At 48.0% G+C, this 13,576-nt stretch overlaps 1 protein-coding gene across 1 annotated transcript in view; it reads left to right on the top strand.

Annotated features, from left to right (window-relative positions):
- The window catches only part of MARCHF4 (membrane associated ring-CH-type finger 4), a 117,586-nt gene extending 104,257 nt beyond the window's left edge, over positions 1–13,329 (top strand). Inside the window, exon 4 of the mRNA XM_006076458.4 lies at positions 11,480–13,329. Coding sequence (XP_006076520.1) covers positions 11,480–11,847 — 368 coding nt within the window. The 3' untranslated portion in view covers positions 11,848–13,329. The remainder of the gene's footprint in view (positions 1–11,479) is intronic.
- Positions 13,330–13,576: the final 247 nt, after the last annotated feature.

The following is a 13,576-nucleotide window of genomic DNA, read 5'->3' as shown; positions in this document are numbered from 1 at the left end:
GCCAAAATGATTAAAGGTTTGCCACAGCCTGGAGTCCTCCCATAATTGAGAATCTGCCGTTATTTGGAGCAGTGCCTCTCCTGGAAGGTTTCTGCTCCCTCACCCGCGTCTCCTGAATGAGAAGATCTGATTACATCAAACGTCCTCGTCCCACCTGCCCCCTCTTCCGTCATCTCTAATGACGCTGTCTTCCCTGGCGTAGAAGCTGACAGCCTCCCAGGAAACAAATGGGACGTTCTCTGCTCCAGTGGGTCAAGTTATTAGGATTTAACAAGAGCAAATTAATTAAGGTCCCTGGCACCAAAAACATTTTTTTTTCACTCCACAGACCCAAGAGATTGGCCACCAAGAAGTCAACTCTGCAAAAATGAGGCCCGCGTCCTCCTCATGTTTGTTTTTCTCTTGTGAGTGGAAGCGGGTCAGGGGAAGGAAAGCAAGAGAGATCCTGAAATTGCTCCAAATCTTTAAAACAGAGAGCTAGGGTAATGGATGGAATTATAGAAAATATTTCTCTTTTGTTGTTGCTGTTGAAACTTCTCCGTGTGCAGATCAGTGAGTAATTTCCCTCTGATTTAGAGGTGCCTGGTTCTTGCCTTCTGAGATGAAGAAGTTCAAATCCCAGTTTATAGCAAGCACGCAGTGGGTGGGGACAGGAGGGCTGTGGGAACATTGTTTTTCAAACTTAGTTTTAATTCACATTAACATAAAAAGCACATATATGCCACAAAGATTCCTTCCTTTCTTCCTTCCTTCTGGGTAGGAATGACCCCACCTGTCCAACCTCTTGTGCTTAATCGCTCAGTCATCTCTGACTCTTTGCTTCCCCATGGACTGTAGCCCACCGGGCTCCTCTGTCCATAGGGATTCTTCAGGCAAGAATACTGTGGGTAGTGTTCCCTTCTCCAAGGGATCTTCCCAACCCAGGGATCAAACCCAGGTCTCTAACATTGCAGGCAGCTTACCAGCTGAGCTATCAGAGAAGCCCAAGAATACTGGAGTGGGTAACCTATCCCTTCTCCAGGGGATCTTCCCAATCCAGGAATAGAACTGGGGTCTCCTGCATTGCAGGCGGATTCTTTACCAGCTGAGCTACCAGGGAAGCCCTGTTCAACCTCTTAATTCCCTGAAAATATGGAAGGGGCAGGCTGGTGCAGCAGAAGAGACTAGAAGACCTAGATCTGATGACCAGATTAGCTACCAGCCACCTCTGTGACCCGGGACAAGTTACCTCCTCTCTCTACAACTCAGTTGACTCATCTATAAAATGAGAGGGTTGAACCTGATAACCTACAAGGTTCTTTTAGGTCTGGAAATCCAGGATTTTGGAAACACTTCCACTGTGAGAGGTCATGATGACTCTCAGAAATTGGCAGTTGTGACCTTGGGAATTCCCATATTCTTGGGCCAAGCCAAACAACCAATAGAATCCACTACATACATGGGCCAGACAATGCACAGACCATGATCTGTTACCTCTATGTGGCTTATCCAGCTTCCTGGATTAACTTAAAAAAAAAAACAACTTTGTTTTGTTTTGGGGTATAAAGCATCACTATGAACAAAGCTAGTGGAATTCCAGTTGAGCTATTTAAATCCTGAAAGATGATGCTGTGAAAGTGCTGCACTCAATATGCCAGCAAATTTGGAAGACTGAGCAGTGGCCACAGGACTGGAAAAGGTCAGTTTTCATTCCAATCTCAAAGAAAGGCAATGCCAAAGAATGCTCAAACGACCGCACAATTGCACTCATCTCACACGCTAGTAAAGTAATGCTCAAAATTCTCCAAGACAGGCTTCAGCAGTATGTGAACCATGAACTTCCAGATGTTCAAGCTGGTTTTAGAAAATGCAGAGAAACCAGAGATCAAATTGCCAACATCCGTGAACTTCCAGATGTTTAAGCTGGTTTTAGAAAAGGCAGAGGAACCAGAGATCAAATTGCCAACATCCTCTGGATCATGGAAAAAGCAAGAGAGTTCCAGAAAAACATCTATTTCTGCTTTACTGACTATGCCAAAGCCTTTGACTGTGTGGATCACAATAAACTATGGAAAATTCTTCAAGAAATGGGAATACCAGACCACCTGATCTGCCTCTTGAGAAACCTATATGCATGTCAGGAAACAACAATTAGAACTGGACATGGAACAATAGACTCGTTTCAAATAGGAAAAGGAGTACATCAAGGCTGTATATTGTCATCCTGCTTATTTCACATATGCAGAGTACATCATGAGAAATTCTGGGCTGGAGGAAGCACAAACTGGAATCAAGATTGCCGGGAGAAATATCAATAACCTCAGATATGCAGATGACACCACCCTTATGGCAGAAAGTGAAGAGGAACTAAAAAGCCTCTTGATGAAAGTGAAAGAGGAGAGTGAAAAAGTTGGCTTAAAGCTCAACATTCAGAAAATGAAGATCATGGCATCTGGTCCCATCACTTCATGGCAAATAGATGGGGAAACAGTGGAAACAGTGTCAGACTTTATTTTTCTGGGCTCCAAAATCACTACAGATGGTGACTGCAGCCATGAAATTAAAAGATGCTTACTCCTTGGAAGGAAAGTTTTGACCAACCTAGACAGCATATTCAAAAGCAGAGACACTACTTTGCCAAAAAAGGTCCGTCTAGTCAAGGCTATGGTTTATCCAGTGGTCATGTATGGATATGAGAGTTGGACTGTGAAGAAAGCTAAGCGCCGAAGAATTGATGCTTTTGAACTGGGATGTTGGAGAAGACTCTTGAGAGTCCCTTGGACTACAAGGAGATCCAACCAGTCCATTCTAAAGGAGATCAGTCCTGGGTGTTCATTGGAAGGACTGATGCTAAAGCTGAAACTCCAATATTTTGGCCACCTCACCTCTGATGCTGGGAGGGTTGGGGGCAGGAGAAGAAGGGGACGACAGAGGATGAGATGGCTGGATGGCATCACTGATTTGATGGACGTGAGTTTGGGTGAGCTTCAGGAGTTGGTGATGGACAGGGAGGCCTGGTGTGCTGTGATTCATGGGGTCGCAAAGAGTCGGACACGACTGAGCGACTGAACTGAACTGAACTGAATAGCCAATTAACAAACAATGTTGTGATAGTTTCAAGTGAATGGCAAGGAGACTCAGCTATACATATACATATATCCATCCTCCATCAAGAGCTTCCCAGGTGGCTCAGCAGTAAAGAATCTGCCTGCCAATGCAGGAGACAACGCAGGAGACTCGGTTTCCATCCCTGGGTCGGGAAAACCCCGGGAGGAGGGAATGGCTACCCACTCCAGTATTCTTTCTTGGAGAATTCCATGGACAAAGGGGCCTGATGGGCTACAGTACATGGAGTCACAAAGAGTCGGACATGAATGAGCAACTGAGTATTCTCCCCCAAACTCCCCTCCCATTCAGACTGCCACATGACACTGAGCAGAGTTCCATGCGCTTCCGGAGGTGCTTGTTGGCTTGGATTAACTCTTAACTTGTAATCTTCGCCTTTTTCCTTAAGCACCTCCCTTTCACCCTACCCCCACTTCCTGTGCCTGGCAACCTTTCTCCACACCTGAGCTGCTGGATGTGCAGAGGATGAAGATGATGATTTAGAAGCAGACACACCAAACGAGCACTGTCCCCCTCAAAGGAGACCCCTTGGGAAGCAATTCAGTTATTTCAGCTGTGCTGACAGGGCTAAAATATTTTAGGAACGCCTATTAGGAACTGCCTTCAGTGCCTGCAGCACAGTTTTTGGAGCACGTTCAGAAGTGGCAAGTCTGTTCATTGATGATGGGTTTTGACTAGAAATAGTTGCAATCTGGTAAATAGCGTGGATGCTCAGGCCAGCGCATATATTTTGGGAACCATTTGAAATGTGCCGTTGAGCCACAACTGCCTTTTTCTATGGCCCCTAACATGCTCCAAAGGTATTGTAACTCCAGCAAATAGAAAAGTAAGCTCCCAAATTCAGTGTTTCAACCCAATAGTAGTTCCTGTGAGTTGTGGGTGGCGGGGGGTGGGGCGGGGGGGTGCGGGTTTCTCCTCCATACTGTGATTCAGAGACCCAAGAACCTTCCGTCTTGTGGCTCCACAGTTCTCTAGGCTTTTGAATCTTCTATCTCTGGCTGATAGAAAATACAAGAGAGCATGGTAAGGCAAACACACGTGCACACACACACACTTTTCCCTTCTGTACCCATTTCTTAAATCTTGACTTGACTCATGCTCACATTCAGGGCCAGGCACCTGGCTCCACCTGAGTGCAAAGGGCTCTCTGAGCTCAGCTTCCTGTTTTGTAAAGTGGAGATAACATCACCTTCTTCACTGGGTTTGTGTGATAAGTTGACCCTATTTGCAAAGCCCTTTTAATGATAGGACCTAATAAGCATTCAATAAATACTGACTCTCATCACCATCACCATCATCACCTGACCTCCGCCATCGCCACCCAGGGTGGTGGAGATGCATGGTCCTTTTAGTATTTGTTCAGAGAGAAGAGTGCTAAGCCTCCCAAAAACTCATAAAAGAAGTCTGTAGTCTCTTAGGGCATAACTTCACGAACACTTCCAGAAATGGACCTCTCAGTCATACCAGTGCAAGGATATTTGGGACACGTGAAGAATCAGCTGGTTTACAGAGCTCCTTTCAGGTCTAGCATGTTATTCATCTATAAACAATGACTCAGACCGAGGGTTGGGAAGGACAGTTTGGAGACAGAAGAACAGGTGCTTGTAGCTGGGAATGGGGTTGGCAATAAAGGAGTAGGAGGATGAGGGACGAGATAAGAGTGGACTTTTTCTGTTCTGCAATCTCCCCAAAACAATCAAAACCGTGCAGTATCGAGTGTAAATGTGTGCCTGGCACAGTACAGGCGTCAGAGCAAAGGATTCATCACCTCATTCAGTCTCATAACAACCCTATTAGGAAGGGGATAGCAGCCCCACTCCCTGATGGGAAAACTGGGGCTCAGAAAGAGGAATCAACTTAGATCAAGAGACAAGGCTAGGAAGTGGCAGGTACTCTTAATGTTCAATGCACGTTCATCCATGAGTTGACTCTAAATTGTGGGACCCAAACAGCTTTGGGTCTCTGAGAGGAAGTATCCATTTCTTCGGTTGCCTTAGCTTCTGTGTCTGTCACATCTGGAAATTGAGTGTTTTTAAAATTACTTTTGGTTCTTTGTATGATCATAATTCAAAGGCTTCCATGACGCAGTATGCCAGGATAAGGACCATGTTCTAGGCAGTGCTGCTCAAGGGTGGCCACATCTAAAACATCAGCATCACCTGAGGGTAGTGCCCAGGAATCTGTCTTCATAAGCTCCCTGATTTGGGGGCTTTCCAGGAGGTACAGTGGTAAATAATCCACCTGCACATGTAGGAGATGCAGGTTCGATCCCGGGGTCAGAGAGATCCCCTGCAGAGGAAAATGGCAACCCACTCCATCATTCTTGCCTGGGAAATCCCATGGATAGAGGAGCCTGGTGAGCTGCAGTTCGTGGGGTTTCAAAGAGTCAGACACGACTGAGCACGCATGTACCACACCATTTTAAAGTTGTCTACAACCTTTATGCCACTTAAACTAGGATACTAGCAAGAGAAGAGGCGAGGGTGGCAAGTGGGATCGGTGTCACTGAAGGGGCCAGAGCTTTTCTCTACGAACTTCTCAGCTGGCCTTAGCCTGTTAATTCTGTACATCATGGGAACCCAATTTCTTGGGTTGCTCACAGAAGTAAGCAGAAGTGCTTGCTCAGAGAAGTGCTCGCAGAAGCACACAGTTGGTACTCAAGAAATAATACTAAGCAGAATTAAGCTGTATCTCACTGCTGTGGACACGGCGAGAACCAAGGGCCAAAATTCATCACTTGAAGATTGGGATTCTAGGTCAGGGAGAACTTCCTGATAGCACTGTGAGTTAGGGCAAGGGAACCACACAGGCAGGACCACCTACTCACATGGCCACTTTCCATCCCATCCTCATGGGCTGAGCAAAGGCCCATTTCACCTGGAGGCTGGGGGAGAGATATGGCAACAAACAAAGGGTTCTGACATCCTACAGAGCCTACAAGAAGAGGATCCCTGAAAGACGGAGAGACATTAGAAAGATGAAGGCAGCAATTCTTCTAGAGCTGTGTCTGTGGAGAACCGCCCAGGGTCGGGCATCTTGTTAGGTGGTTACTAGACAAATTAAATGAAAAACCCCCAGAAAGGGACTCAGTCAAAACACATTTGCAAGAGACATGAATGGACCTGTCATACAGAGTGAAGTAAGTCAGAAAGAGGAAAATATTGTGTATTAACATATATATATGAAATCTAGAAAAATGTTATAGAGGATCTTCTTTGCAAAGCAGAAATAGACACACAGACATAGAGAACAAGCATATGGATACCAAAGCGGGAAGGAGGTGGGATGAATTGGGAGACTGACATATACACACTACTGATAATACGTATAAAACAGATAACGAATGAGTACCTCCTGTATAGCCCAGGGAACTCATCTCAGCGCTCTGTGGTGACCTAAATGGGAAGAAAATCTGAAAAAGATGAGATAGATGTAAACGTACACCTGATTGACTTTGCTGCACTGCAGAAACTAACACAACACTGTAGAGTGACTATACTCCAACAGTAAGAAAAGAACAAATGCATTCACGCCTACAGATTCCAGAGGCCTGCTAAGCACCTTTACTTTGGACTTCAAGCCTTCAGAACTATGAGACAATGCATTTCTGTTTTGTTAAAGAAAGAAAAACCAAACGTATTGAGTTTCTGATATTGCCATTCATTAGACTTTTCCATTTTGTTTTTCTACTACTTCTCTGCCTCTATTCACCAATAGCCTTCTTCCCTCCTATTCTAATTTTAGTCTCTCTTTCCCTCCATCCTTTTCCCCATTCATCTTCTTTCTCTCCCATTCAGCTTTGCCCACTTCACCTGTCCCTATCAGATGAGCCCCACCCACTTTCCCTCATTAAAAAAAAAGAAAACAAAAAACTCTGCTGCTCAGGGAATCAATAGGTAATTTGTAGAGCAGGAAGCAGAGAGAGAGAGCGCGCTAGGGAGTGGATGTGAATGAGGTAGTTTGTGCTTTTCCAACTATTGCCAAATAAGCATTATCTACAAAAACAGGTGCACCTTCCTTCCCTTCAGCCACCTATCCATTAAAATGGTTTAATTACTTCCTGAACACTAGACAGATAATTAGGAGGTAGCATTCAGACCCAAAATTTAAGCCACCCTCTTCAATCAGGGTAAAACTGTCTGATCAAGAAGCTAATTAAGAATCAAGGAGAGCAACTCTTGTTGGAAAGAGTGAGTTTGGGTCTTTAAAAAAAGATCCTGATTTCCCTTCCCAGAGGCCCCTATGTCCTCTGTCATCACCAAGGCTTCATGAGGCTCTCAATACCATATCCGACACCCAAGCCTCAACCATATCTGACCCCTGTCCTTGAGGGGCTTACAATCTAGGGGAAAGAGCACAGCAGTGTTCAAACAAGACTTGTGGAGTGAATGAACCCATGAACACTGCGGTGCCAAGGGTACACAAGCATGTATTCACAAGGTTGAAGGAAGTGATGAGAGTTAGCATGCTGGGAGAGGGTGGGAAACTGGGCAGAGAGGCAGTCTACTTGTCTAGAACCAGGCAGGAGATCAAGGGATCCCCTGGTGGTCCAGAGGAAATTTATGAACCCCCTAAAATCATACAGACAGTTCCCTGTGTCTGGTGTTTTTTCCCCCAGGAATTTGGTCCTAGCTTTCATCAGATCCTCAAAGGGGTCCATGATCCAGAGGATTAGAAACAACTGGGCTACAGGGTAACTATCTCCTTTTATGAACCTTTGAAGACCTGTTGCACAAAGTACATTTTCAGGAGCTATTGGAGCCCTTCCTAGAGGAAAGAGTAGCAGCTGGGTGGCTGTCTTGTCTCCTAGAATCACAGCATGTTAGAGGTTGAAGAGGCTTTGAGATGTTCCCATCCAGTCACTTTGCTTGACATGGAGTTGCTGGAGTGACTCACTGCTGTTTACGCCTATGAGTCAGCTCTTCCCTGCAGGGACCAGACCAGTTGCCTCTTGATTTGTCGTTCAGTCACTCAGTTGTGTCCAACTCTTTGCAACCCCACGGATTGGAGCATGCCAGACTTCCCTGTCCTTCCCTATCTCCTGGAGTTTGCTCACACTCATGTCCATTGGGTCAGTGAAGCCATCCAACCATCTCATCCTCTACCACCTCCTTCTTTGCCTGCCGAAAATCTTCCCCAGCATCATGGTCTTTTCCAATGAGTCAGCTCTTTGCATCAGGTGGCCAAAATATTGGCACCCCTCAATATACAGCACTGCAACTGAATCCCGCTGTGCCTTCTTCCCAGTCATCTCACTCAACGTGGGTCTGGCCTCCTTGACCACCTTCACCATATGCACAACCATCCCTTTCCTGTTTTGCTCATCCCCATCTTCCCAGCTCTTCCACATGCCCTCTGGACCTCATGGTGCACGATTGGCAACCTCTCCTCCAAGTGTTCCCTTCCTCATCCTTTAATTTTGTAATATAGCTGTCTCCTGAGGACATTATTTCTTGCATGGCTGTCTCAAGCAGTGGCTGCTGTCTCTCATACACTGTATCCTGGGGGCTCAGAGGTGGGGCGGGATCCTCCTTGCTCCCCGTTACCACCTCCAGACTTCCTCTTCCTTCACCTTTCAGAAGCTCCAGCCCCTCTGAAGTGAATTTCACCAGATACCAGCGTCCTTTCCCCTTGATGCTGCTGGTGGCTGTGTTTCAGCCACTCCTCACGCCCCCTGCGCCTGGCTCCCACACTCCCTCCCCCCTGTCCTGTCCTTGGCATCTCTGGAGATCAGTGATTCTCAATAGAGATGTTACCAATCCCTGGGGATATTTTGCAAATGTATGAGGTGTTTGGTTTGTTTTCTAAAGTGGTTGTGCCCCAGCATTTATATTGAAATTTGTACTATCTTGTTATAAATGACTTGCCCTTTGTTTTTCTTCACATAGTCTGTTAGGGCATTATATTAATTTAAAAAGGGAACCATACTAGCTTAGCTATCTTATATAAGTTTCATTTCAGAACAGAAAAGGGGATATTAAAATATATTTTTATAGGGACTTCCTTGGTGGTCCAGTAGTTAAGAATTTGCCTTCTAGTGCGGGAGATGTGGGTTCGATCCGTGGCCAGGAAACAAAGATCCCACATGCTGGGGGGTAACTAAGCCCTCAAGCTACAATTGGAGAAGCCTGTGCTCCACAACAGGAGAAGACCCCGAGTGCCGCGACTAGAGAAAGCCTGCACACTGCAACGAAGAGCCCACATGCTGCAACACACTCAGCACCCCGTATTTTGTATCTATAGAAACTATATAAACATATATATGTGTATATTTGTTATACAAAGAGGGCATTTGGTCTGAGAGCATTGAGGATGGCTGATGCAGTTAATCTACCCAACTCCTTGGCTTCCTCATTATTCCTTATCTTATTCCATAAGACCTTGTCCTCCAGGTCACCTCAGCCCTGCTCAAGTGGTCACTCCATAGAGCTTATCATTACCAAGAACCACCTCCCTTCAAAATCTGAACACCCCACTCTTTGATCATCACCCCCTATCCTTATAGTTCACTGACTCCAATTCTCCAAATTCATAGAGACCTCGTGACATCGACCCTATCACTTTCTACTTTTCAATTTTCATGTTCCTTATCCCTTGCATGTTCTTACTTCCATCCTTCCTGGTCTAGGCTCCCTGGGCCAACCATTCCCTGTGGTAACCATTCCCTTTGCAGACTCCATAATTATGTCCCAGTTTCTTTCCTGTCCTACTTGCTGGGAAAACAGGCTCTGCTGCCAAAGCCTGTGTGGTTTTTCTCCATATATGTCAGAGCCTGAAATAGTGTTGCTGGTTTGTTTTCGTATCTACTGTGTCTCTATCTGCTAGAAGGCCAGCTCTCTGAGGGCAGGACTCTGCCTGCCCTGCTCACTGTTACCCTAGCGCTTAGCAGATAGAAGGCACACAATCTGTGTTTAGTTTCCTAGTTGCCCCATGCAGCTCTTTTCTGACTCTACACTGCCCTTGGCCAGAGTTCTCTCTCTCAGCTATGCGTGTATTTCAGTTGTTGTTTAGTCGCTCAGTCATGTTAAGACTCTTGCAACCCCATGGACTATAGCTCACGAGGCTCCTCTGTCTATGGGATTTTCCAGGCAAGAATACTGGAGTGGGTTGCCATTCCCTTCTCCAGGGGATCTTCCTGGCACAGGTATTGAACCTGGGTCTCCTGCATTGGCAGGTGGGTTCTTTACTGCCGAGCCACCAGGGAAGCCTGTGTATTTCAGTAGCACTGGGCTATTTGTTAAATAGCCAAAAGTGAGCCAGTGGAATTTTGGACATTCAGCAGGTATGGAATTACTACAGGGTTTCTTTTATGGTACCTTTGAAGGCACAGGATTCATTGAACATCTATCTGCTAAGTGCTGGGTGCCACGCACACATGATCACAGGAGGGAAAGCTATTTGTATTAATACTATGCCTCAATGGACAATGAATTTGGACTTTGTCAGGCCAAGAAGTAGGAGGGGTGGAGCCAAGGACTATGTGTATGTGCCCAGCTGTGACATGCACTCGGTGTGGCCACCTTCTGCTGCTGCTGCTGCTGCTAAGTTGCTTCAGTCGTGTCCGACTCTGTGCGACCCCATAGACCGCAGCCCATCCAGGCTTCCCTGTCCCTGGGATTCTCAAGGCAAGAACACTGGAGTGGGTTGCCATTTCCTTCTCCAATGCATGAAAGTGAAGAGTGAAAGTGAAGTCGCTCACTCGTGTCCGACTCTTAGCGACCCCATGGACTGTAGCCCACCAGGCTCCTCCATCCATGGGATTTTCCAGGCAAGAGTACTGGAGTGGAGTGCCATTGCCTTCTCCGGTGGCCACCTTCTACCTGCTTCCAAAGACTAGTGAGCCTAAAAATGTAGGGATGGTTACCATGCAGCCTATAGCTGAGAGGCAGGTTTGAAAAGAACAAGTCAAACCAATATAAAGTCATCTCACCCAACACCTCTGTGCTTAGCCGCTCAGTTGTGTCCAACTCTTTGTGACTTCATGGACTATAGCCTACCAGACTCCTCTGTCCATGGGGATTCTCCAGGCAAGAATACTGAAGTGGGTTGCCATGCCCTCCTCCAGGGGATTTTCCCAAACCAGGGATCGAACCTAGGTCTCCTGCATTGCGGGCAGATTCTTTATACCATCTAAGCCACCAGGGAAGCCCAAGAATACTGGAGCGGGTAGCCTATCCCTTCTCCAGGGGAACTTCCCGACTCAGAAATCGAACCAGGGTCTCCTGCATTGCAGACAGATTCTTTACCAGCTGAGCTACCAGGGAAGCCCCTCAACACCTCTACCCACTTACAAACAGAGGGGAGGCCAGTTCCTCCCAGCAGTGACTTGCTGTCTCTTACCCACCTCTGTTTGTTTCTTCTCCCTGATGCCCAGGCCTCATCATCCATGAGGGACCCTCTGTGTACCGCATCTTCAAACGGTGGCAGGCTGTCAACCAGCAGTGGAAAGTGCTGAACTATGACAAGGCGAAAGACCTGGAGGAGCAAAAGACAGGAGGCAGGACCAACCCCCGGACCTCCTCTTCCACCCAGGCCAACGCCCCCACCTCAGAAGAGGAGGCCACGGGCACCCCTGCCCCCGAGGAAGGCCCTGCCCGGGCGGCCGGCCACCCCTCAGGCCCCCTGTCCGATCACCACTGTGCTTACACCATCCTGCACATCTTGAGTCACTTGCGACCTCATGAACAGCGGACCCCGCAGGGCGGCAGCCGCGAGCTGGTCATGAGGGTCACAACGGTGTGAGCCGAGAGACCTGTGAGGGAGCTGTGACCATGCACGTGCAAGAGAGAGAGATCAAGAAGAGGATGGGCCGGGAAGGGCTCGCCCCTACACGATGCCACCGCCATCTGGGGAGCAGGTGTGGAGAGGCACCCAGGGGCCAGAGGGCAGGCAGAGGGCGGTGCGCCTTGAGGGCCCTAGGGCAAGGTCGGAGCTGGAGGGAGGCTGGTGCTGTGAGTGGGTGATTTTCAGCGAGTTGATTCCATTCTCCAACAAGAGGGAGGAAAACCAAGACAAACTCAACAACGAAGTGCAATACAGACAGTCTAACAAAACACAATGCACCCACCTGTGCCCCACCCCCCGTGCCATGCAAAACACCCAGGCAAAGTGGCGGCTGGTGGGGGTTGCGGGGAGAGAAGCTTTGTGTCTGATGGTGGTGGTGCCCACAGGCACACATGTGGGAACAAAAGCACTTGTGGCCTGCCTTGTTTTACCCCTGAGCTTGCTTTGGTTTCCTCTTGGGCTGTGTTCCAGGGGCCGTTGAGGGGGGTGGGAGAGGGATGGGTGTGGGCTGGCAGGGAGGAGATACATGGTGTTTGTGAACCCCTGGGCTCCCCTGGGTGGGCAGGATTCCTGACTCGAGGGCCTGGGGGGGACGATGGCGCAAGGAGGGAGATGCTGGTCTGAACGGCCAGAGGGAGGGGGGTTTCTTGCTCCCTCCAAACCTTCCAAACTGGAACTCCCAATTCAGATGGGCTCAAAGAGGGCTTAGGTTTGGAGTTGGGTGTCTTTTTGTGCCCTTGTTACTTTATTTTATGGTGATTTGGCTCAAAGATGTTTACAGGAAATACGCACACACACACACACACACACACACACACACACAACTGAAGTACAGATTTCCCATGGGTAGCTCAAGCACAGTCCTGCTGCCGTGGCTTCAGCTTTCAAGCTGTCAATCCAGGAGTGATTTTCCCGACCACGCAACCCCACCCATGGCTGGGACACACTCTGTGTCACTGCCCCTCCTGGTTTGGCACATGCTGAGACCCCAGGGCTGCCCACGGCAGGGCACATCCTGCCCAGGGTCTCCCAGGAGAGCTGCTACAGTGAACGGAAGGAAGCTGGCCAGATGTGTCCCCAAGGAGTGGAGCGGAGACCCATCTTAGTATTCCTTGCTGTTGGGGCCCACCCCCAGGGGCAGTTGGGCTAGTCCCTCAGTGCTACATGCTCCCTGGTCCCTCCCAGGCAACAAGGAGGGCCCAGGGACCATCGCAGGGAGCACTGTCCCTTGAGCCCACCTGCTGGTCCTGGGACCCTGCCAGGGAAGGCCACAGGGTGGTCACCTGCAGTTTCTCCTTGTCATTGCACAATGGCCACGTCATCCGTGGGTATTAAAGGGACACTGTCAAGTACTTTTTTAAACTAGTTTTTAGGGTTTTTTAAAACTCTCTGTTGTTTGTATTATTCTCTTAAAGCTTGAAAATAAAATTTCTTTCCCTACCACGAGTGTCCTTCTCCATCTGTGAGTTTTTCCTTTCTCTGTCCTGTCCCCCTCTATGATGCTTTCCCTCTCCCTTGTGTCTGCTTCACCCCTAGAATCTTCTCCCCCACAGTGAATTGTTCCTCCTTTATGGTACAGATGGGGTGGGGCAAGCGTGTGTGTATGTGTGTGTGTTTGTGTGTATGAACCTATGGGAGGCCCTGGGACTCCTGGCCTCTTCTTGGCTTCCAAGCAGGTAAGTTCCTT

Source organism: Bubalus bubalis, chromosome 2 (genome assembly GCF_019923935.1).
Source record: "Bubalus bubalis isolate 160015118507 breed Murrah chromosome 2, NDDB_SH_1, whole genome shotgun sequence".
Taxonomy (NCBI): Eukaryota; Metazoa; Chordata; class Mammalia; order Artiodactyla; family Bovidae; genus Bubalus; species Bubalus bubalis.
This window is presented reverse-complemented; position numbering and strand designations above follow the sequence as displayed.